The 26,837-nt window shown below is 37.5% G+C and overlaps 2 protein-coding genes across 2 annotated transcripts; one reads left to right on the forward strand and one right to left on the reverse strand.

Annotated features, from left to right (window-relative positions):
- Nucleotides 1–7,666: 7,666 nt before the first annotated feature.
- LOC137390385 (uncharacterized) lies at nucleotides 7,667–11,821 on the reverse strand. The gene is made up of 6 exons (XM_068076717.1): nucleotides 11,555–11,821; nucleotides 10,151–10,333; nucleotides 9,403–9,494; nucleotides 8,897–8,989; nucleotides 8,355–8,502; nucleotides 7,667–7,891 (listed from the first exon to the last, which is right to left on the reverse strand). Exons 1-6 carry the CDS (start codon nucleotides 11,819–11,821, stop codon nucleotides 7,667–7,669), a joined length of 1,008 nt encoding a protein of 335 aa, XP_067932818.1.
- Nucleotides 11,822–25,938: 14,117 nt separating this feature from the next.
- On the forward strand, nucleotides 25,939–26,784 carry LOC137390386 (uncharacterized). The gene has a single exon (XM_068076718.1). It carries the CDS (start codon nucleotides 25,939–25,941, stop codon nucleotides 26,782–26,784), a length of 846 nt encoding a protein of 281 aa, XP_067932819.1.
- The last annotated feature ends 53 nt before the right edge of the window (nucleotides 26,785–26,837 follow it).

Raw genomic sequence — 26,837 nt, forward strand, 5'->3', positions numbered from 1 at the left:
AATATAGTACAGTCAAACATGGATAACTCGCCCACGGATAGCTCGAACACATGGTTAACTCGAACGGTTTCTTTGGTCCATTCCCATGTAATGATAAATTGCTATAGATAACTCGAACTCAACACTGTTAACTCGAACTGTTTTTTCCCAACGGCTACCGAAACGGTTGTTATCGATTTAGAAAATCACTTTATTCCAAGCCATAGAGGTAAACCTCAACTTTTCGTAATTCATAAGCGTCGTTATTACCACCTTCGGCAAAAGATTTTTGTCAACGACTTTTCTAAAGGTTTGGTGAAATTTGATTTATACCAAACATCCGCTTAGCGATCGCCCTTCGGAAGCAAGGTAAAATGAGGTAATCTTTGCATAAACTTCAAGAAAAATCGGCAAAATTGATCGTGGGTAAAACGCTGAAAAGAAAAAGATGTCTTTTCTTTTGAGCATTTCAACAACGATCAAGTTTTGCCAATGTCAATCTAAAAAACGTCCTAGCAATAACATCACCTCAAACAACAAACCAATCTCAAGTGATAGAAAAATCTCTATAACTTTTAATAAAAACGTTTTAAACTTTACATTAGAAGCATTTAATTTGAAACAAGCCATTTGTGCTTTTGATTTATATTATAGTTTGTATATGTACTACTATATGTATCTACTAATAAATAAGTAAATACATGGACTTGTGACAGTGCTCTGATAACGTGAACGCTCTGATAATTCGAACACTTTTGCTCGGTCCCGTGAAGTTCGAGTTATCCATGTTTGACTGTAATTTGCGAACCTTACGAAAAAATTTTTTAACAGGGGTTGCGTCGTAACGCGATGCCGCATTCGTAAAATAATCAGCGTACCTTATAGCTATAGCTGGAACGACACACATACTTTGAGAAATATATATATATATATATATATATATATATAGAAGTACTAACATATGGTACAACAAGCTTGATTTTTTTTTAATTCTTTTGATGCCATTCTATACCATAAGGTAATGGGTAAGTTGGCTAACTTCATCAATAATAATCTTCATATGTGACAATTTTACATCAAAGAATATCTGATACTCTGTGTTAATATTAGTAAAATGATTAAGTAGGATTTGTTATTAGTAACAAGATATTATTATTATTACTGATAGCTATCGCAGCATGCTGATCAAATTAACAAATCTTTGGTAATCTTATTATTATTATTATTGTAAAAGTTTTTCTTTACAGTCGTGTGGTGTTAGGTGACTGGTTTTAGTCCATGTTGAGTCTGGGTCTTAACAAAAGACCAAAGGATCCAACATCTTTCTCAATTCCACTAAGAGAGGACCTTCCTCAAAATGTGAGCTGTTCCTAAGATGGCTGTCTTCTGTATAGTCTCAAAAGACATGTTCACTCCCACCTCGGCCAAATATGCTATATGCCTCATTGATATTGTTCCGAGTGCACCAATTACTATTGGTATCACTTCGGTCTTCACCTTCCACAGTCTGTTTATCTCGAACCAAAGCTCTTTGTATTTACCAATCTTCTTTCTGTACGACCCTTGTGTCTCTAGGTATTGCTATGTCTATGACTTGACACTGTTTGATTTTTTTGTTTATTAGTATCAGGTCTGGTCTTCTAGCTTCAATAACTTTGTCTGTCTGCATGTTGAAGTGCCATAGCAGCTTCACTTTCTTATTCTCCAATACAGCTTCTGCACGGTGGTCGTACCATTTTTCTGTGTGGGCAACTCATTTTTCTTGCATATACTCCGATGCGCTGCACTTGCCACTTTGTCATGCTGCCCTTTATATTCTGTCTGTGCGATCTTACTGCATTTGCTGACTATGTGGGACACTGTTTCATCTTTCTGCTTGCACAATCTGCATTTCGGATCGTTTGTTGACTTTTCTATCTTGGCCTTCCTATAGTTGGTTCTTAATGCTTGATCCTGGGCAGCAATGATCAGGCTTTCAGTCTCTCGTTTGAGACATCCCCTCTTCATCCATTGCCATGTATCCTTTGCTGCTTGATCCTCTGTCTGTCTTAGATGTTGTCCGTTCATTGGCTTATCGTGCCAGTTTTGCTTTCATTCAGTTTTTTGATGGTTTCTTTACTTTTGTCTTCCATCTTCACTGCTGGTATTTATGATCTTACCTGCTGTTCTTATAAATTCGACAGGGCTGCCTTCTGTGTACTTTTCACACTGTGACTTTCGTAATTTACATTTTCCTCAACACTCATTAATCTTCTTCCTCCTTGGTCCCTTTCAACATATACTCTATCTACATCAGATCTTGGATGAAGACCTTTATGCATTGTCATAAGTTTCTGCGTCCTTCTGTCCAGTTGCTGTAACTCAGCCTTCATCCACTGAATAATCCTTGCTCCGTATCTGTACAAAGACACAGCCCATGTATTGATAGCAGTAATGAGATTTCCAGCAGTCAGCTTTGATTTCAGCACTTTCGTGAGCCTGTTAATGTATTGCTTCTTGATCTTAGCTTTCATTTCAGATTGTTTTATGTCGTCTGCCTCCATAACTCCTAAATGTTTGTAGCTTTCATTATCTTCTAGTTCATGGATTTCTGTTTCATTTAGTATCATGATATTTCTTCTGCCAGTTAGTTTCCCTCTTTTCGTGGTGATGGTAGCGCACTTATCTAATCCAAACTCCATACCGATGTCATTGCTGAAGATTCTCACTGTGTGTATCAGTGTCTCAATCTCATTCTTGTTCTTCTCATACAGTTTCATGTCATCCATATACAGTAGATGGTTAACTGCACATTTGTTTTTGAGATGGTATGCTGGTTTAACTTTGTGCAGTACAGTTGTGAGGGGTATCATTGACATCACAAACATCAAAGGAGAAAGACTGTCCTCCTGAAAGATACCTCGGCTAATCGTTACTTCTCCTAGTTCTTTCCCTCCACTTTCTAGCTTTGTTTTCCATTGTTTCATACCTGCTGTCATGAACCTCTTGATGTTTTCTGAGATCCCTAACATATCCATTACTTTCATTATCCATGAGTGGGAAACCATATCATACGCTTTTCTGTAGTCAATCCATCCCATCACCAAGTTGGTTTTCCTTGCCTTACTGTCTTTCATAACACACTTGTCTATTATCAATTGATATTTAGTTCCTCGACTTTTTCTACCACATCTCTTCTGTTCCCATGGTAGTAATTCATTTCTCTCCAGGTGTTCATAACTGCTGTCCAAGATCATTGCAGTCAGTACTTTGTACATTATTGGTAGGCAGGTAATCGGTCTATAGTTTGATGGTATGTTGCCTTTGCTTGCATCCTTAAGTATTAGCACCGTTCTTCCTGTTGTCATCCTTGATGTCGGATTGCCTTTCTTGATAATCTCATTCATCTGATTCACAATTATTGTGTGACGAGCTAAAAAGTTCTTGACCCAGTAGCCCTGTACTCCATCTGGTCCAGCGGCTTTCCATGGTGATAATCTCCCAAGGATTCTGTTTAATCCCGCAACAATGATCTCCATATCAGTTTGTTTCTCTAAAACTTTGTAGTCATGTTCAGCCTCCTTGATCCATTTGGCATCTTCTTTATGAGTGTGCGGTCGTGCCCATATGTTACTCCAGAACTCCAGAGCAGCATTGGGCTCAGGCGGTGGTATCTATTTCTGTTGTTTACCTTCTAGGCTTTGGTAGAATCGTTTCTGGTCTGTTTCAAATAGATGGTTTGTGTGAAACTGATTCACTCTGTCAGAATATTTCTTAATCTTTGCTGCTGTGAATGTTACTCTCTGTTAAGTTCTTCAATTACTCGATCTATTCCTTTTTTCTTCAGCCAATAACCTTGCTCTATTTTTCTTGTGATGAATTGCCTACCTTCTTTGATGTTATTCATCTTTGCTAGATCTTTACGTGTTTTCTTCAGTTTTCTTTCTAGTCTCATTTTCCATGCCGGTATTTGGGTTCTCTTGCCACCGGTTTTCTGTTCTTTCTGTAATCTTTCCATTACCAGCCATGCTCCTGCATATATCAAGTCGTTTGTACCTCCAATATCAGTGGTTTCAATAAACCCGATCGCCTGATTGATTATTTCTGTTTCCTTCCTGATCTTATCTTTCAGTATCTTCTTCAATGTTGGCATATTTCGCTTTTGCTCCAGTCCCTCAATGATGTCTTTGAGGCGATTGATAATCTTTCTCTGTTCCTCACTTGCTTTTGGTCTTTCGATTGGCGTCTCTATTATTTCCACAATAATTTCGCTCTCCATTACTTCTTCAACTGTATCAATATGTTCATTTACATTGTTATTAATCAAAGCGTTTTGTGGGGTCGTTGTTACTCTCTGTCTTATCTCTTCCATCTCCAAGTCGGACATCAGTCCGTTTCTTTTGATGACTCTGACTTGATCTGCTATCCTTTGATCTGTTGTGCTAAACAATCCTCAATCTTTCCATATCTGATGCATCCTTTTCATGTATCCTCTCTTTTCTGGTTGACTTTGGTAGTAACATTCCATTGCATTGATGTTGTTTATTTGTGTCCATCCTCTCCTCTTCTTATTGTGGTTAGTTGTCCCAGTAACAAGTGGACGACCGCTCCCTGCCTGGGGTAGCACAGGTGAGCTGCCGGGCAAGAGTTGACAGGTTTGTCCTGTCCGCTCGGCGCTGTAGGGCTTTCTTTCTGTTTGTGTATTCATCATGGGTATGGGTGGTGATTTGTATAAGGTTTCCTCCCATAGCCTTAATCATTTTCCAATGCTACAAGGCAGTAGATTTTGTGTAAGGTTAATTCCATTAGCCTTTGGTTGAAACATCAACCTAACCCACAAGGCAGCAAGCACTACTATGAGCTTCTATAAAAGCCTTCTCACAGTAGCGGGTCCAGTTAAGCATAGGGCACCAAGCCGATATTAGTTGATCTTTACCAAGGTCAATCCACTATTGGCGCTAAATTATTATTATTATTATTATAAATTATTAAATTATTATCCCACGAGCAAACGAGCGGAGCGAAGTGTTGGAGTTTTTATGATAAATGCATGTGCACACAACTTGCGAAAATTATTCATCAACAATGAGACGAACCCTTGGCTAGAAATTTCATCAACAAATTTAAGCATCGTTTTGTAAAGTCGTTAAAGTATAATAACGATACAAAACACATTTAAACCTATTTGAATATGTTACCAAGTCTTTGTAAACCGTCGGTAATATCTTTAAACTTACCCATCTGATCGGATTATACCCAAATAGACAGATTAATTTGGACGAAATATGCTACAAAACGCTTGAAAAGCTCGGTTTAATAAAAGTTGAGACCGAAAATTGAAACGCCAATAAAGCCGTGCGACAGATAGTAGAACTATTTAGCAGTGCGCATTTCACGAGAAAACTGTGCTCATTTCATCAGTCTATGGCATTTTTTACTTGTAATCGAATTTATTCGAAGGTTTCTGTAATAAACGTAGACCGTTTGAGGCGTAGACCGATTTACAGGTACGAAATTGTGGTACAAAGTTTATCAGCCTGTGTTTTTTGTCCAATCACCGAAGGTTTCATTATTTGAAACATTAGCCGAAATTCTTTACAACTTATGTACAAGCTAGGGCCGAACTACAACGCCCCTTCATGACAAGAACATTTTTTATTTTGCTACAGTTTTATACGCGTGAATGCTCCTACTCGCTTTCTGTTAAAGATCGCTTATCAAAACCATTCTACATTCAACGCAACCAACTTTCAAACTGTGTATAGTACACAGTAGCTTGCCATTTTACTTCTAATTTTGCATGTCAGAGTTATAATAAACATATTTCTTTATTGTTGTTGAATTACATACATTACAGTAAATTAGGCCTACAGCTTTATAACACTTTTATAACAGCTTTTATTTTGCTGCAGTTTGCAGAAATCTTCCAGACGCGTGAACGCTCATAGGTTTTCTATTATTGCTGTATTACTATATTAACAATATTGGTTATTTTAATAATATCAGTGCATTTTACTTATAATATTGGCCAAAATTGCATTTCTCCTATTGCAAGGGAGAGATATAAACGTGTAATATTTTCCTTTCATTGTTGTTGTTTGTCATGACCAAACACTTTTTAAATAAATTTTCTAAAAACCTATATAAATACCACAACTTCTCGATATTGCTACCTATGACGTTTTGAAATGTAAACAAAATTGGCTATTGGTTTTCTATTATTACTATATTAATAAAATTGATTATTCTAAGAATATCAGTGCATTTTACTTCTAATATTGGCCAATATTGCATTTCTCCTATTGCAGGGGGAAAATATAAAGATCTTTTCCATTCATTATTGCTGTTTGTTGTATATAATAACACCCACACCCAGTACATTACAGCTACCATTGCAGTTATCCTATTGCACTGCAGAGCCATTTGATTGCTAATATTGCATTTCTCAACCATCAGTACCCTTTATTTTTTTTGCCAATATTTCTGGCCATCTCTTTGGTCGTGGGCTGTATGACAGTGGAATTTCTAGTTATTATAATTATTATTATAAACTGTCTTCACAACCAAGTTGTTGGTAGTGATTAAGTCCAGGCCTTTGCTTAAAGCCAAAGGGTTACTAATTTAATGATTCCTTCTACTGAAAAGTCTCCTTTAGAATCCGGGCAGTTTCTAGTAACTCGGTGTTTTTTTAATTATTTCAAAAGATCGTTTAGCACCGACCTAAGGGAGATATGAGATAAGCTGGCTGGACACTGTCCCAAGTGCTCTACGCACTCTAGGTATCCCTTTTAGTTGGACATTCCATGGCCTTCAAAGCTCAAATCCCAGTTTTTATACGTACTACTCCTTTCAATGTTCTTTCTTCTCTCCCTAGCGTTTCTTGTGATTGCTAAATCAACAATCTGACACTCTGTTGTTTTTTTGTTGATTAGTACTAAATTTGGTCTCTTGGCCTCTACTGTCTTATCAGTATCATACTGATGATCATATGTATGTTTAAGTCCCATAACAGCTTCTCTTTGTTGTTCTCAGACACTGACTTCACTCCCAGTAACCTGCTGCAGCCACTTTATCTTGTCGTCATTTGTACTCTGTTTGTGCCATCTTTGAGCACTCACTATATGGCTGACTGTTTTTCCCTTCGTTTTCAGTCTAAATTTAGCATCATTGATGCTCTTTTTAATCCTTGCCTTTTATTGAGAAGAGTTTGGACACAATTAACAATTCTTGAGCAATTTTGATTAGAATTTGAAGTAACCATGTTAATGTTTATAAGAATAAGCAAACACCTATGAAAGTTTCACACGCTCTCGAAAGATGGTTGGAATTAGCAACACATTCTTCATAGAGAAAGCAACTCCATATTCTCAAGTCAGTTTCATTATGGTGGTATGTTGCAGAATTCTTATCACATACATGTAGATTAGAATATTATTATTTTAAAACTGTTTAATGATTTGCTATGATTATCAAATGTTTTGAATAACTTATTCTATAGATACAGAATGAAAACTTATACTGATACCTAATTCTCAATAGCAGTTTCTAAAACACAAGATAGTTTGTATTGAGCATCTATAAACCATCACTTTGAGTAGTCTGCGATGAATACCTATGATTTATATCAATAAAAGTAAGAGAATTTGCAGTTCTTCATTTGACTCATCAGTATAACATTAAAATTACATTAAACTTAGAGCATTGTTGGTCAGAGAGCTGTTTTTCTTGCAGCTGATTTAGAACGAACTCTCTTGTTCACCAGCCTCCACTCGCCTGATTTTTTTAGTTCTATATTATCTGTGTATAGTTGATAATAGAAAACTGGTTTGACCTTGTGACCTTTGATATCGAGAGTAGAAAGCATGAGGGTCGTGCATAAACCTTGAAAAGTCACAATCGCTTGGTGATCAGATAACATTAATAGTTCTTCAATCTGTAAAATACAAGAACATCATCTTTAGATACAATATATTGTTGTCAGTTTTTAAAAAGATTTTGGAAGTGCATGAAAGTAGGAGGAGTAGGAATAATGAACGCAGAAAAACGCAGGAACCAGAAACAAGAATGAGGCTGGAGTGAGAATTCAGTTGACGAAGAGTAGGGAAGAAAGGTACACGATAATAATCAAGCAAAGCTGCAGGAAAATGTGACTTACATGAAATTAAGAACATTACCATTACGTTGGCATAGAAATTATTATTACATGATTTTAATCTTGTTACTATAAAAATGCGACTAGAAAAAATTGGTGAAAGCCAACCAAGTTCATCACCCCTCGACAAACAAAACATTATATCTTATCACTGACCTGTTGGAGCTGTCAAATCGGATGGCAACTAAAATTACTGCTCAAGCAGAGAAAGTAAAATTCAAGTCAGATTAAAAGCAAGACTAACCTCTCCGTATGGTGAGAGGGCACTGTACAGGTCTGCTTTAGTTATAGGGTCTAGAGAACAACAGTTACGCCAAAGAAGTTTAACTGTATAATATGGAAACTGTTTGACTCCAGCCTTCTTTCTATCAACAGCTGCACACTTGTAACACCTGTAGACAAATATAGAATAACGTGAACTTTCAAGCTGAGTCAGTGATTTTTAATGTAGTAATAAGGTTCATTCTAGAAGCTTCTACTCTGAACATCACTGACTTTTAATGGTTGTCAAGAAGGACCATAAAAGCTGAGTATGGTACAAAGCCAGGATGTTTAGTCATCTAGTCAACATGTTAAAAGTGAGAGAAAACATCAAAAATCAGAAAATTGTGTTTGTGTTTAAATTCATCGTCTAAATTTCCTTTAGCTTGGTTCTTGTGTTAAACTAGAGTTACTAGACGAATCCATTTTCTATCAACTTCAGGATTCTGATAATTTGAGGTGATACAAAACTTTGCAGTGCTATAAATATCTCATATGGCAATCCACGGGTTTATATATACTCACGGAGGTTTCACTTTCAACTCTTGTATTGCCTTTTTAACAGCTGCGTCAACTTTTTGGATATAGCCAGCCGATATGTCTTCACCAGAAATGTTTCTATAAACCATTGCTAAAAGTTTGTTGCCGGTATAGTTTTATGTGTACTTGTCAATTACAGAAACACAACTATGAGAGGCTCTGCTTGTAACAACATTAAACAGACAACTCCAGTATAGGCTCACTCAATAATCTTTATTGATACCTGAATATTCAAGTAACTGGCTATCACACACTTCGGATTTGTCTTTTACTGCCGACAAGTTAAAGTAACTCGTAAAGTAAATACATCTAGTCATATACATAGTCTATAAATAATCTATTTATATAGTCTATTTCAGTGGCCATTATATATCTGAATTCTACTAGGAACCTATTGTAATACAGAATGATATTACGTGAACTATAAACTAGTTGTACTACTAGTACATTTCGTGGAACTGATACCTTGTTATAGCCTGTTTTACACTTACTCAGTGTGAGATGTTTGCTGGGTGCTTTCATCACTCCTCCTAGTTCCTTTCTTATCATTGAGCACCAAACGGTCTAGAATCTTTCTATCATTCTATAAATAGTATAATTTATCAAAAATTAGATAGAACGTTAAATTTAATGTATGTGAGAGTAGAGCGGTGATAATTAGCTGTACATAAATAATGCTACCAGAATATTATTGTGGAATCAAAGGCTATTACTGCATCTAAACAGTCATAGACATGTCTGTTATCTAAAAATCATCTAATCAGGTCTTTGATTATAGACAACAAGATGCTTGAATAGAATGCTATAAATTCTAACTTATCAAAGTAACTTTTTAAATTGGCTAGCATCAAATAAGGAAAGTCAAGTACCAAATGTTTCACAAAGCATCACAATAGAGTTATCACATTTTTGCTATTATTTTAGCTCCTTTAGGAGCCATTTAGTGGTAATTCTATGACATCTGTGCTTATATTGACTTGCAACTATTTGTCATCTTAAACATATTCAAGGTTCAAGTAAAACTGATTTCTGAATATATTTTACTTTTTTTTATATCCATTAGGCAAAGTATCATTGAAGTTGTTTTTTCCCGCAAATGTTAGCTACTGGATCAAGTAAAGCCATGACTTCATACCTCATACCTGTCTGAATTATGTATGAAGTATGAGGTCATGACAAGTCGAATGTAAACAAAGACATGTGCGTCAAATGCATTTAACTTTGTTGGCAAACCAGTACCTCAGAAATTTTCGATCTTCTGCAATATCTGCTAGAAGATAAATCAATTCTTGGGCGATCATGAAAGGTTGCTGTGTAAATTTCTAAAGAGTTCCGCCTTGAATCTTCGTCTACTGACATGTTGTTGACTTTTGGTGCATCTTTTATCATTTCTTTTGGTTTCTTTTTAGTGGCATTTTTTACCTGTAAGTAAGTCCTTCCTATGCAGCATAAAATTGACTTATGACAGAATACAGCCTCACTAGGAATATAGATAAAAGTATCTATGTTAACATTAAGTAGGCTGTCAACTTAGATATTTCTAAAAACCAGCGCAGTCAAAACTTGTAAAGCCTTCTCTCCTAACCATCACAAGTTGAAGCGTTTTAAAAACATTTTACAAGTAGCTGAACTTTTGTTCAGAAATAGATACTGTTCAGATGGTGTGTCAAAATAAGATATAACTTTTTAACTGTAACAGTCTAGCAGATGAGTAACATGTTGGATGCAATTTATAAAAGACTACATGAATGCCCGGCGTTGCCCTGGTAATAAAAAGTCTTTTTACAAAAACTTTTTTAACACATACGACATGTACTATTCTAACTTTCAAACTTCATATCGTAAAAAAGTGTTTCTGTGCAGTTAAAATAAATTAAGAGAAAAAATAAACAATGAGTACATGGAAGTGTGTGTATAAAAAAGGTTACTGTTGCAGCAGAAGCTCGTTGTATTCAAAGTTTTGATGGATGATACTGGTACCTTTTGATACTGGTACAAACGTACAAATGAAATATCCGACTTTCTTTGTCTGATAATTTGTCTGAGCAAATGGAAAGAGAATGTAGAGGTAATTCCTATTTTAAATAATACAATTGCCCAAGTGGAAACTATTTAGTTTTTAGTGGTTTACCAAAACTGGAAACATGAGTGCAATGGTGTTACGACAGAGCACTGTAACAGTGCTAGTAAGATCGACCTCACGGCCACCGGCATTGCCGAGATGAGCTTCCCTAGCATAGAAGTAGGCTCGGCCGCCGGCGAGCCGGCTCGGCCGACCAAACGAGAACAAAAGAAAAAGGAGCAATGCCTATCATAAAGACCCGATATACGAGGAAGGCTATCATGTTCTTTACAGCAGAGTTACACTGTGGACACGCTCTCTGCATACATATATTATATATACGGTATATGGTGAAAGCGATGGGTATGATAAGAACAGCTAAGCCTTGTTGTTACGCATGCATGTTAGTAGGTTTTTGATTTGGGTGTTGCGAGTTCAAATCCAGCACGGAGTGGATTTTTTGTTGCTACAACTTTATCCCTATAACTGGACAGACAAACAAACAGTAAGATTTATATATAAAGATGACAGACAGAAAGTAAAACTTTCCTTCTAACAACCAAACCACTCACATTTCTCACCTCTTTAGCGGGCTGCAACTGTTGCTGAATGATCTGTGCTTTGTTGTAGACAGCATCTGATTTCATTCTATGCTCAGCACTTTTCCTACTCACCTCAAGAGCCTGTAACTTCGAGCACAAAAACTTCAACCTTAATGAAGACTTTACCTCTACCACTGTTCTGGCACTCTTCAGCAGATGATAGAGCTCTTCATGGTGAGGCCATTGCCGATGGCGTTGACGCAGAACCTGAAGGACTTTAAAGTCACTAGGATGTTTACTTGTCATTATGCTATTTGATGTAGTAGGTGGCCGGTGTGTGTAACAATGGAGATGTTTGTTCTTCGTTCAATAGTAATAATGAAATACGGAGTAGCACAACTCTGTGTCAGAATTGTTTTTCTATATCTCAAACTCTGCACAAACTGTTAGTGAAAGAATTATCATTCTAATACAATTTCCTATATGAAACTGCTTGTACCTTTACTAAAATATGTCACACTGAAGATGGTAACTCATTGAAGGGCATTAAATCCATTCTCTTATTTGTATCTTCAAAATAGAAGTCGTATTTTTGTGTTAAGCTAATTAACTCGTCATGAAAATAAACTCTAAATTAGTCCTTGACCTTTTGTTTTTTCTTGTTATGCATCCTGAGGTTCAACTTATATCCAGTTTCTACCTCTCTTACAGGTTTCTCAACTTTTGGAGTTTACACATTCTAGATGTTCATGTGATGCATCTAAATACTTGTTGATATTTAGAGGTTTAGTAGAAGCTTGAATTTTCAATATTTTTTGGTTAGTTACATACTTGTGTACAAAACTAAAAGGGCATTTTCAATGGCAGCTGCGAAAGACTTTTTTTATTTTTCTACATTACCATTATGTGCTAGGTTTAAGGTTAAACACTTTATATATTGTAAATGTTATAATATATATAATATATACTAGAAATTCAACTGTCATACAGCTCTAGGCCGAAGTGATATTGGAAAAAAAGGGTACTGCTGGTTGAGAAATGCAGTATTAGCAGTCAAATGGCACTGCAGTGCAATAGGAGAACTACATTGGAAGCTGCAATGGTAGCTGTAATGTACTGGGTGTTATTATGTACAACAAACAGCAATAATGAAAGGGAAAGATTATATGTTTATATCTCTCCCCTGCAATGGGAGAAATGCAATACTAGAAGTAAAATGGCACTGCAGTGCAATAGGAAAACTACAATGGAAGCTGCAATGGTAGCTGTAATGTACTGGGTGTTATTATGTACAACAAACAGCAATAATGAAAGGAAAAGATTATATGTTTATATCTCTCCCCTGCAATAGGAGAAATGCAATACTAGAAGTAAAATGGCAAGCAAAATGAAAGAAGTAGAAGGAAGTAGAAGTAAAATGGATATTTGATGCGTGGTCAATGAACCTTCATGAAGAAGATCACTTACTTTAAAAATTGTCCAGAATTAACTCAAATTTGACTCAAAGTTTATCTTTTAGTTAGTTAACTATTTATGTTGACTAGCGGAAATGTTCACAGTTACTCAGTTGAGTTTTGCCTTAATCTTATTGTTATCTCTTTCCTTTTTATATATTTATCTAGCTATCTATACTTTATCATTTGTCAAAACTGCGCGTACTCCACTCCTATTGTTCATCCTACCAAATCATCCAAAGTCTACTACCACTTGTAAGCTTGACTGAACACGAACAATGACTAGCAAAAGAGTAGGATATCGAGATAAGCAGAAAATTGGAAAGATTTGAAGGGTATTTCCCGACATTTCACCATCATAAATTGATGTAATATGCAGGACTGGTTACTAGTAATATACTCCTTGGCAAGGCTTGCGTGTCACTAGGTTTGGAAAGCTACATTGACCGGCTGCGCTATATTGACAAACCATGAATTTCTCCGAAGATATGAAAGAAAGAATTAAAACATTTATAAAAGATAACATTGAAACGGGCAATCCAACGATAAACAGTAGTGGTAAGTGGGTAGATGATTACCATAAATTAACTGGTGAAGTTGCCTCATGGAAGAACCCAAAGCGAGGACGATTTGGCACAGTATACGAAGTACTATGTTTGAAGAACTCACAAAAATATGTAGTGAAGGAAATCAAGTTGAATTTCAAGGCAGATTACACCAACCCCAGTTTAACTCACCGATCACATTCCATGCAAAATGATTCCAAGGCAACGACGGACTTTTTGATGGCGTGTCAAGAGTCAGTCCTCCAACCCTCTGATCAGTTGAAACATGAGAACATCGTGAGAGTTCATGACGCCTGGATAGAGCAGCCAGAGGCGAGGGAGAGTGAAGATGAGCGTGATCGAGTGGACCCTGCAGCACTTAATGAGTTAATAGACGATGAAACCCAGCTTACAGACAGGATAAGGAGAAATCTCAGGCTAGCAAAAGGTCAGTAGCCAAGGTTAAAAAGGCTATAACAGCTAAAATATCTGGGATGTTAGCAATGCCCTATACAGCTGATCAGGCGTGTTAGAACCTTTATAGAGTGATGCTCGTTTAAACAGTGATTTACAAAGGCAACTTTTAACAAACCTACAGAGAAGGCTATAGAATTACTCATCTAATGACTTTGTGTATACAAGGCTCATCTTGCACATCATCATGATGAGCTCTAAAGTTCAGTCAAGGAAGCACAACCTTTGCTGATCACTTGTTTTGTAAGGCTTCTATACCAATTTTGTCAGGAATGAAACTAACTTGTGATAAACTTCATTACTATTTCCTAGCTGAGGGAGGTTAATAATGAGCCAGGCAGGTTTTCAGAGCTCGTCTATGAAACACTTGGCTGTTACATCTATGGTATACTTACAATCACATGAATTGCACAACTTTTTGCACAAGTTGATAGTTACACGGACATAATTCCTCCAAATGATGCTGCTTTAGAATATAAAGAATTTGTTTAACTTTATACCAATTTTTGATGAAAATGCTTTCTGTTGCAGGACTCCAATTTTTCATAGTGATGGACTTCTTTAATGAAGACTTGAAGGAGAGATATCAACATGATCCAGCACCATCTAGACAGGAAACGACAAACTATATTCGCCAGATTGCCTCTGCTCTTCAATTCATTCACAACAAAGGTTATGTACATCGCGATCTGAAACCTCGCAATATTTTTGTATCTGAAGACAAGAAGCTAGCATTGGGTGACTTTGGTTTATGTAAACGCGTAGCTGAAGGTGATGGGGATCATGGCAGTGCAGGTACACCCCCGTATAACGCAGCACCTGATTATCTCCTAACTTCAAAATGGGACATCTGGTCTCTAGGAGTAATAATATATGAGCTGTTCTATATCTCAGAGAGTGATCCACCACCTAATGAGCGTAAACTAGATACGGAAATAACCAAACTCGTTGAGTATGGACGGACCAACCGCCAGCAAGATCTCAGCAAGCATGTAGGTTTAAAAGTTAGACAAAAGTCAATAAAAAAATTAGCTATACAATGTTTCCAGCCAGTCGAGTCTCGGTGTACAGCTGACTCCGTGGTAGCCAAGCTGCAACCTAGCCATGATATTCCAACAGTTGTAGAGCGTGCCAAGCAATGATGACAATTGATGTGCTTAAATGAACGATTTAACATGCACTGTCAAGTTGAAACTTTGGCAAACTTAAATCGTAGGATTTTCATGTTGTAACTTTTAGTTTAAGTTATATTAGTATGATTAAAGATTTTACTTGAATGTTTTTACTTTTTATATCTCTATATATATTATTGTATACATATTTAGTTAGCAAGGCAGACTTGATATTGCACTCATCACAATAGTTGTCATAAGAACTGGTAGCTCCAACAATAGGTTAACAAATGTTGTGACTAATTATGATGAGACGACAGCACGGATGTGTTTAATGTTTATGTAAATGCAATGTTTCAGTGCCAACAACTTGCTTTCATTGTCAACACATTAATTTCTGTCTATTGTTGGGTCTATCTGTTGTTGACTAGGCTATACGATGAGCAGGCATTAAGGTCTGCATGCATTCATAGACTTGGAGTTGTCTTCTACACAGTAATTTCAATGAGATAGGATTGACATTGCAGTTAACCTACACTATTGAGTAAAGGATGAACCGCAGATGAATTCAATTAAATGGTCTTAGAACCCATCAAACATGTTGGTAATAAAGCTAGTGATAGAATACCCTAGCTTAAGAACATTAAGTATAAGTAAAGATCTCAGGCCACACTATTAATGACCTAATGTAATATCAAACCTGTATTCAATATTAACAAAGCTCTTTGTTCTTATGTACTTTCATGAACCATAATTTCTACTGCTTTTACAATTGCTGGCCATATGTGGTTTGATAATGAATTCTATACATTTACTTGAGAGTTGTGCTCTCTTGTGTTCAAAGAGAACAAGCAACAATGCCTCTTGTACTGATATATTGTGTTCATTTTGTACGTTCAAACGCGCAACAGGTGCTATGCCGTGTTAGACAACAGTAATACTGACTTTAGTTGTCAACTTTGAAAGCGTGGCTCAGCATAATTATGCTGCAATAATTTTTAGAATATTTCTTTCTTAACTTATGAGCATTCCATCCCAATATTTTATAAAATACGTAATTGAGATTATGGCTGTTTATGTTGAAGCTTGTATTAATTTTTGGACCAACAGAGTTAATATGTTCTACTTTGCCTTATACTGAATAGCCTATTTGTTTCAACAATATGTTCATACGTACGCTATGGTGTTATATTTTGTTAGACTATAACATACGTGTACATGTAGCTATAACGATGAATGAATGAAGATTAACGTGATTATTTAATATGAATGCATTGTATTGCCCTTGTATTAGGTCTATTTGGTAGTTAATTTATAGGGTTCTGTTTAAACAAGTATTAGAAATATGAACTGCCAGACACATTACTAATGGGTGTATGTAGCAATAAATTAATCAAGGGAGATAATACACATCAACTCTCTTAATAGTTGGTGCTCCTTAACCCTTTCTAGCATGAATTACTTTTTAGTTAATCAAACTGCTCCAAAATTTGATTTTACTATCAGCTTTAAAGGTTGACTTGCAAAAAAATTCACATTACAGTTATTTGGTATCAAAAGATTCGCCATGTCTTACTCTGTTGTGTGGTAGGTGCCAAATATGTGGAAATGTGATTAAAAGCTCTTAAAAGCTCAAAAACAAAAAGCCGCCGTAGATTGGAATCTCTTGATTTCAATGACGTATCCGCGCCATTTGGTTATTGTCTTGTCACGTGATGTTCTCGCGTGAATTGAAAGGCCAATAAAAAGCTCAATATCAAACTTATCGTAGCAATAGTTTATGACAAACACTTCGGGTTTTACCTAAGACCCCGTATCATGCTTTAAATGGGCTGTAAGCATAGGACTAGACCCTGCAGAGGACCACCCGGAACGTATTACGCAAACGGTAAAGGACAACTCCAAAAAGTTATGTTGGAATGGTGTCAACTTTCCAGCTAAAAAGGAAGACGTGTTAGCATTTGAAAAAGCAAATCCTGATATAGTGATTAATGTGTTTGGTTGGGAAGAATATAAACAAATAGTATACCCTCTATATAGCAGCCAGAACAACGAGTTGAAAAGGACATTCGCGCAAGAAAAATATCTAAAGCTGTTGCGAGAAAATGTAGACTCTAGGAAAAAGCTAATTGTAGATGAAGAGAAAAAGCTAAAAAAAGAGGTAAACGACTTGGAAGAAGAGCTAAAAAAGATGAAAGAATACTTAGAAGAAACTTTAAAGGATAAGTATGGTATAAATCATCTTGATCAAGATGATGTACAACATTTTGTTGATCAGAACGAGTTGAAAGAATTGGAAGAGTTACGGGAAAAAATAAAAATAACAAAGCTTAAGAGGGATGTAGAAGAAAAGGAAAGGTTAATTGCAGATCTGGAGAAAAAATTGGAAGACTGTAAGGAAAGGCGAGAAAGAGTGCGTGTGGTAGATATTATGCAAATATCTGATGGTGAAAAACAGCACTATTGCTGGATTAAGAATATGAGTCGATTGCTTAGCGCGCAAAAAAGTAAAAACAAGGAAGCCCAGCATGTCTGTTACAATTGTATGAACCTACGTCGAACTAAGGAAGCTCTGATAAATCATCAAAAATGGTGCTTGGAGAAAGATAGCGTTGCTATAAGATTTCCAAAGTTAGCCGACAAGATTAAGTTCAAAAACTATAACCATTCTATGAGGGTGCCGTTTGTGATCTACGGGGATTTTGAGAGCTACTTAAGACAAGTGCAATCTTGTGACCCATCACCTAATGACAGTTATACAAATACTCAACAGTACCATAAGCCAATGGGGTTTGACTATCAAATTGTGACCTCGATAGGCGAAAAGTATGATAAAGTTACCTATATGGCTAAGAATGATGACGAGGTAGAAAACATAGGACTGGTGTTTGTTAGAGAGGTGGAAAAAGAGGTAAAGAAGTTATACACCAACCACAAATTTAAAAAGCCGTTAAGCAAAATTGAGATCAACAAACATAAACAAGAACACGAAGAAGCTACGCATTGTCACATTTGCAAAAGAGAGCTTGACGGTGATAAAGTTGCGGATCATTGCCATCTTACCGGTAAATATCGAGACGCTGCTCACAACAAATGCAATCTAGACTATCGAATACCTAAATTTTATCCGATATTTTTCCACAATCTCTCCGGTTATGACGCGCACCATTTTGTAAAAAGCCTCGGAGTCGATGAAGGTAGACTGAATTGCATTCCTACCAATGAAGAAAAATACATAGCATTTTCTAAGCATATTTTAGTTGACAAGTTCATTGGTAAAAACAGACAGACTGGTGAACCAGAAGAAGTGAAAGTTTATCGTCAACTGCGATTTTTGGATAGCTTTAAATTCATGAGCTCCTCGTTAGACAAATTGGCTGCTAACCTCCAACCAGAAGACCGTAAACAGCTCAAAAGGTATTATTCCAGTGAGAAGCTTCAGCTAGTTTCTAGAAAAGGGGTATTTCCGTATGAAAACTTTGATGATCTGTCGAAGCTTGAGGCGACACAGCTACCGGCTAAAGAAGCATTCTGGTCCGAATTAAACTTACGGCACATATCTGATGAGGACTACGAGCACGCAAAAAAGGTGTGGAATAGATTTGACATGAAGACTTTTAGAGAATATTTGCAATTGTATTTAGAAACCCACTTGCTACACCTCGCTGATGTGTTTGAACGATTTAGAGACGTCTGCATGAAAGAATACGATCTAGACCCAGCTTGGTATTATACGTCTCCAGGGTTGTCATGGGATGCAATGTTGAAAACTACTGGGCTAGAATTTGACCCGATAACGTGTCCAGACATGCTGCTGTTTTTTGAGCGATGCGTTAGAGGTGGGGTCAGCATGATTATTAAGCGACACGCTAAAGCGAATAATAAGTACATGAAGAATTACGATGAAAGCAAACCCGATAGCTTCATCATATATGTTGATGCCAACAATTTATACGGTGATGCGATGAGTAGACTTTTGCCGGTAGGTGATTTTAAGTGGATGACTGATGAACAGCTTGAAAACTGGCAAGACGTGCCGTGCATGGTTGATGTTGATTTAGAGTACCCTAAAGAGCTCCACAACTTACACAATGAATATCCATTCTGTCCGGAACGAAAGACGATAAACGGAGTTCAAAAACTTGTGCCAACCCTGGAAAATAAAGAACGATACGTAGTACATTACTCACTACTCAAGCAAGCGTTGAAAAACGGTCTCGTATTGAAGAAGATTCATGGGGGGATTACTTTTAGAGAGAGTGATGCGTTGGCGAAATACATAGCTAAGAACAATACCCTCAGAGCAGCGGCTAAAAACGACTTTGAGAAGGATTTTTTCAAGCTGATGAACAACTCCGTATTTGGTAAAACCATGGAGAACATTAGAAACCGCAGCAATATTAAGCTAGTGTCTACTGAAAATGAAGCGAGAGAACATATCGCTCAACCCAACTATGAGACTCGTACAATATTTAATGAGCATTTCATATGAAGACCACGAGTCTATACTTTGATAAGCCTGTGTATCTGGGATCCGCGATCTTAGATATCAGCAAGACAATAATGTATGACTTTCATTACGATTATATCAAACCTAAGTATAGAAACAGAGCCGAGCTGCTATTTACGGACACGGACAGTCTGATTTATCACATACATACAGATGACTTTTATGAAGATATTAAGTCGGATGTACGCGAAAGATTTGACACCAGCAACTACCCGAAAGACCATCCTTCAGGCATTGAGACTGGTGTAAACAAGAAGGTGATTGGGAAGTTTAAGGATGAAGCCGGTGGCAAACAGATCACAGACTTCGTAGGTCTTAGACCCAAGTTGTACTCGCATGTATTAGAAGGATGTAATGATAAAAATTGTGTGATAGACGGCACGACTCATGTTTGTGAAAAGAAACGATGCAAGGGTGTTAAAAGAGCTGTTGTTGAAAATCGTATCACCTATGATGACTACTTGAATTGTTTGAAGTCTCACACCAAGATGCTCTCATACCGTAGAAAGGGAGTAAACGTTGATGATGGTAAAATAAAAATTGATTCATCAAAAATTAAGCAGCATTCAGAAAATATCGACGTCGATATTGTTATGGATGCTTACAACGGCTCCCACGTTTATCGCAGTATGACGGTGTTCCGTAGTCGCAAGCATAATATACACACGGAGAAAGTTAATAAAATAGCGCTATCAGCTGATGACGACAAGCGAGTGATCATGGATGACGGAATACATACACTGGCTTATGGACATAAAGATTTGGTAGAACAAATGGAACGGGAAAAACTTGAATTTAGAGCGAGAACTTTAGGAATATTTAACTATCGTGACAGGGACAATGAACAATTGAAATGTTTGATAAGTTGTTATGAACTTTTTGAGTTAGTGCATCCTCCAACATATGATAAACCTAGCGACGCATCACAGATTTATTGTTTAAAAGGAAAGCCAATGATCTTACGAGAAAAGGCGTCATTAGCAAAACTCAAGAGCCAAAGCGGAAGAACAGAGAATCAAGGGATTTTCAAGAATGAAGAAAAAGGAACTGCAACAGCTGTTGAATAAATGATATCAATAGACAATATAGTATTACCGAATGAAAGCCTCTCCAATTTCCAGTTGATGGATGCTGTGAAAGCTTTAAAAAATCATCATTTTCGAGGTGTTTTTATGCGAAATGCATTACCAAAAAAGTCTCGTTCTAAAGAATGTGGGATATTAAATTTAGATGGATCTGATGGTGATGGAACGCACTGGGTAGCTTGGTATAAAAATGGTAAACAAAAGTTTTACTTTGACAGCTTTGGGTTGAACCCTCCGGATGAAATTGTATCCTACTTAAAGAGTCCTATACGTTGGAACACAGAATGAGTACAGCCTAGTGACCAGGTATTTTGTGGGCACTCGTGTTTGTACGTTTTGAAGCAGCTGTCCAAAGGTAGACAACCACAAGAGGTGGTGAATGATCTGTTTTAATAAATGACAGAAAACGGGGTGTACAAATTTGGTGGAGAATCAGGTCGGCGTAAGAGCGGTCTTAATATCTCTAATGTTGAAGCTAAGTTAGACAACTATTTACGTCGTGATGGAGCTTCATCAGCAACTGGTACATTAGATATGGGAATTAACAAAGTGTCTAGGGTTGTTGATCCAGATGATGCCCAGGATGCAGCCACCAAAAAATATGTTGATGACAAAGAGATTACACTTGGAGAATCTAAAGGAAAAGATTATATTTTAGTCAGTGGGGAAGACAAAAAAGTGATTGAAACTGCTGCCAAACTAGCAGACATAGCAACTAAAGCTTATGTCGATGACAAAGAGATTACACTTGAAGAATCTAAAGGAAAAGATTATATTTTAGCCAGTGGGGATGACAAAAAAGTGGTTGAAACTGCTACCAAACTAGCAGACATAGCAACTAAGGCTGATGTTGAAGCTAAGTTAGACAACTATTTACGTCGTGATGGAGCTTCATCAGCAACTGGTACATTAGACATGGGTAATAACAGAGTATCCAGAGTCGTTGACCCTGCTGATGATCAAGATGTAGCAACCAAAAAATATGTCGATGACAAAGAGATATGGTTGACAGAGTCTCGTGGCAAAGACTATATTTTGGTCAGTGGGGATGACAAAAACGTAGTTGAGACCACAGCTAAGTTGACAGATGTGGCTACAACTGTTGAAACAATGATTGATGGAAAGGCTGACAAGATCACCAATTCGAGAGGAGCAGGACATTTTGTCTTAACTGGTGCTGATGGAGAACTTGTTGAATCCGCAGTCGCACAAGAAACATACCACCAAGTGCACACGCTCTTGGATAATAGGATTGATGGCATTGAAGCAACAAATATTTGCAGTGAAATGGGTTACATACCAAGTGATCTCGCTTTTTCAAGTGATAAACAAGCTTGGCTTTTTAAGTCAAATAAATTTAATGCTCATTATTCAATCCGTCTTTTACACCTTGGAATGAATGCTAGGCGTACTGGCAACCAACCATTGACATTACTAGTGGACATTAAAGAACAAAGCACACCCCTCGCAACAAAGACCTACAGTCTTAACAGTTCTTTAACTTCATTGTCACTCGACGTGCCTGCAGGAACTTCTATCACTATGCGTATAACCAGTTCAAGTGCCATAGGCTTTACGAAAGGTACCTATAAGTTGTACTACAAATATGTTTAAACAGTTTTATAAGCATACGCTTACAAAACTAATGCAAAAAAACTATTACAGAATAGCACCGAGTATTGGAATATTTTTAAATGGGCTGTTTGATCCTAACAGCAACCCACTACCAACCGGCGAAACTGCACTTCCTTTTCTTAAATACACACCATCACCAGCAGATGACAAAGCGCGTGGAGGGCCAGTTGCTTTCCGTAGGTACATACCTTCTCCATCTGTCTCCATGGTACATAGGTGTCCACCTTTTTTTAGAAACAATCCGGATCCAGACTTACTAATTGCCTTTTGCACACCAGCGCTTGCTGCTCCAGAGAGTGCCCCTAACCCAAGGGATCCCAAAATTCCAGGTAAAAATCGGGTAGCGAGCCCCACCAAAGTGCTAAGAAATCCACCTTCAATCTTTTTGTTAGCTTTGAGCTGAGCAGGATTCATCGAGATTGTAACAACTTTTTTATTGGCTGCAGCCTTTTGCATAGTATTTATTTGTGTTTTAGTCAAGGCGATGACATCGTCCCCATCTACCAAGTCTTGATAGCTAAACCTAATTGCTATGCGATCGTCACCGTCAGCAATGGCATTGCGGATCTTATCCTTTTGCGCTTGTGAAATGGTTATCTTAGTTTGTATGTATGGCATTTATTATATACTTAAATTTCTCGCAGGTGGTATCGAATGGTTACACGCCCTCCGCGTAGGTTAAGCGTTTCACCATCCTGGTCAGTAATGGTGGTTGTGAGGCTCTGGATGCTTCTGACGTGTACGGGTAGGTACACAAGGTTGTAAGGTTTTTCAACTATTTTATGGCCTGGGTCCACATTGGAGAAGAAAGAATAGATGACTGGCTGCTGACTACCATTTACGTAACTATCGCTGATAATGTCAGCATTTATGAGCAAACTGTTGACCTTTAGAATGTCTACTACATTTTGTGACTCGGTGTAGGAAGCTTGATAGCTTCCAGCTGTGAACCCCAGTGCTTTATGTAAACCACCTTGCTCTGGAAAAGTTACTCGGTACCCGTGCTTTATTTTTAAAATAGTCTTGAGTGTCACAGAATTGGCTTGTACAGTGATACCGTCTTTGTCATCACCTACTAAACGTTCAAGTTCCCTTTTAATAGCTGAGTTGATCTGCTGAATGTCATAAGATCCTGTCGGAAGACTAAATTTTCGTTGAGGCGCCCCAGTTTGAGATGTCCACCAAATTTGGTGCCGGGTCTCATCAATGTTTGGAAATGAATAATACGTTTCAATGTTGTCAAGTGCCATTTCATATCGTTTTTTTGGGTCAAGGTTTATGGGTGGGTTAAATGTCGTGGTAAATCGTGTTTTGTTATCACTCACAAAAAAAGACATGGATGTCCTTGGAGCGGTGTTAGCACTGATTTCTTTCAGTAGATCTTCCATTTATTCTATAACAAAAAAATCATCAAAACCGCTTCTGTACTTGCCATTGGACTTGTTACTGGATAGGTCAATGGTAACAAACCCGTAAGGTATTTTCCAAGCTTTAGTGCATAACCTCTTAAAATCATCTTTAGACATGTCCCCACCCACATGGTCATTGTAGATGTGGTTTATGTTTTTAGCATCTTGTGGAAATAGACAAAAAAAGTTGGCATTCTCTCTGATGGTTTGTCGAGGAAGCTTAAAATAGTTCTGAGAGAGGTAAAAGCAGTCAACATTGCTGTTTCTTCCTCGTGTGTAGTACTTTTCGCATTGGTTCTGCAGTTCTAGCATCAAGTCATCAAACACCATTAGACTGTTTGCTTCTAGGTCTATGTCTTTAGGGTCGGGAACATCATCAGCTGACTCATAAAACTGGCAAGTAATAGGATAATTTTTTTTATGTTCTTTAGCCATTGCCTCCATCACTTCTAAAGGCTCACACCCAGACTTTATGATTTCATCACGATTTTGATACACACTAACAATGTCTTTTTTAGACAATCCAAGATCATGAGCCCGTTGTAAAATCTTATATTCAGGTTGAAAAAGGCTTTTGCCATATACATACAGCTGGTTGTAGTCTAACCATCCCGGTCTGGTCAACAAATTGGTAAGCAATGTGGTTTTTCCGCATCCTGATTTGCCGACTATCACACCCCTTATACTCTTAGGTAGAAGCTCGTGGTTGCGTCGGTTTAAAGATGATCTCCATGATAAATCGTATACTTCCATTTACTTATATAATAAATGTACTGTTTAAAGTGTAAACGCTCTACTAATACACTTCAACAAGGGGAGCGTGCAGCAAAAAATGGACAACCGATGCGATTTGGTAACTGCGCCATTTGCGGATCTAAAAAGACCCAGTTTATAAAGGGAGGCAAAGGCTTGGTCAACAACCTGATCAACAAACTTCCGTTTGAGATACATATACCGGGTCACAACTTTCTCGGACCTGGTACTAAATTAAACAAGCGATTAAATCCCGATGGCACACCAAAGTCTTGGAGTAAGCCCGTCGATAGAGATGATGCCATCGCGTACGAGCATGACCTTTGTTACGCGAAACATCGTGACACTAAGACCCGTAATGAGATTTGTGACAGAGACATGCTTCAGGCATTAGACGCTATCATAGACCCTACTTTATCCGAGCGCTTTCATCGAAGTTTAGCTCGCACCGCCATTGACGCTAAAAAAAGATTTGGCTGGGGACTTAAAAAAAAATAACATGGACTGATGAGTTGGCTGAACATTTACACAAGCCCGTTAGACATAACTTTGAAAGACGTAGAGTTTATGTGGAAGGTATTGACGACACATGGGCGGTTGATCTAGAAGATATGAGTCATTTATCCAAGTACAATGGTGGTGTTAAACTTTTATTGGCTGTGATTGACGTTTTTTCCAAGTATGGGTGGTTAATTCCGTTAAAAGACAAGACGGGTGAAGGAGTAGCCCGAGAGCTAAAAAAGATATTCAAGTCTAGAAAACCCAAAAAATTGTGGGTGGATAAGGGCTTAGAGTTTTACAACCAATGGGTGCAAAGTATCATTCCATTGTATTCCACCGAAAATGAAGGAAAGTCTGTGGTGGTAGAAAGATGGAATAGGACAATGAAAGAGAGAATGTACAAATATTTTTCCGCTAACAACACGAGAAGATATATCAACGTTTTACCTGACCTGGTCAAACAGTATAATAACACTGTCCACTCGTCTACAGGTATGACACCCGTGGAAGCTAGTAAGAAACAAAATGAAGATCTTGTCAGGATGAGGCTTTATCCGTTGTTAAAGCCTGCGAGAAAGCCAAAGCTAAAAGTGGGAGACACTGTTCGAATTACGAGGAAGAAAGGGACTTTTGAAAAAGGGTATACACCTAGATGGACGGAAGAGTTATTCAAAATAATGAGTATTCAGTACACAAACCCTGTTACTTATAAAATTGCGGGGTTAGACGGTGAAGCCATCAAGGGGTCATTCTATGAGCCTGAACTACAAAAATCAACTCAAGATACTTTCCGTATCGAGCGAGTAATTCGTAAGCGTGGTAACAAGTCTTTAGTAAAATGGTTAGGATATCCTGAGAGCTTTAATTCATGGGTTGATACGGAGTCAATCATAAATCTAAAAACGTAAAACGCAATCGCGTTCGCGTTTTCGGGTTATAATAAACATGAGCTTTTTAAAAATAAAAGATCCAAAGAAAAGAGACGCGATTGTTCGTGAATATCTAAAAACAAAACGTGACATCCAGGAAGCTAGTGAGTCTGAGCGATTAGGAGAAATTTCTACTCAAAGAAACTGGGAAGATGTTTTTAAACCCGTTGTAGACTCGCAACGGGTGGTTTCTGACAATCTTACAAATGTTGTTGATGCTGTCCGTAAAATACCTCGTGCGCCTCAAGTACCACAACTAATGTATGAAAACTTTGTACCAAGAGATACAAGTCGACATCAGCTGTATGGATCGATGCCATCGTCTAGCTTTATGCGAGCTCTAGGATCTGACAAAGATCATGACACCGTTTTTGGAATTAGAATGGAAAAAGATGAACCATACATAGGACGATTACTGGTTGAGATTGACAACAATGATATAATAATTGAAGGAGACCGGTATAAGGGCACACCTGGTCTGTGGGAGCTGATACAGAGTAAAGATCCGCAAGACAATAATTACACAGCAAAAGACTTCATAGAGTATGCTAAAATCCTTTGGGCTACTGATGCTATGAAACGAGACAATGGCCCCAGCGCTAGACATCCAAAGTCGAACAGAGGAGCTAAGTGGGCTAAAATTGTTAAACCAATCTGGGAAAACAAATCTTTTCAAGGTAGTGGTACGGTTTTTCTACCTCAAGACCCTACCGCTTTAATTGATAGGTTAGAACTGCTGCGAGCGAGCAGACAGGCTGGTAACACGGGTGTAATCAATGAGATGATTAGCATCTTAGACGAACTCTTAAGACGTAAAATCATTAAAAAGAGCGAGTACAAAAAGCTATCTCTTGCCTTATAATAAAAAGATGATTATAATACGAAACCGTGGATGGCCTCTCAGACGAAGCATGG

The sequence above is a fragment of the Watersipora subatra genome, chromosome 3 (genome assembly GCF_963576615.1).
Source record: "Watersipora subatra chromosome 3, tzWatSuba1.1, whole genome shotgun sequence".
NCBI lineage: Eukaryota > Metazoa > Bryozoa > Gymnolaemata > Cheilostomatida > Watersiporidae > Watersipora > Watersipora subatra.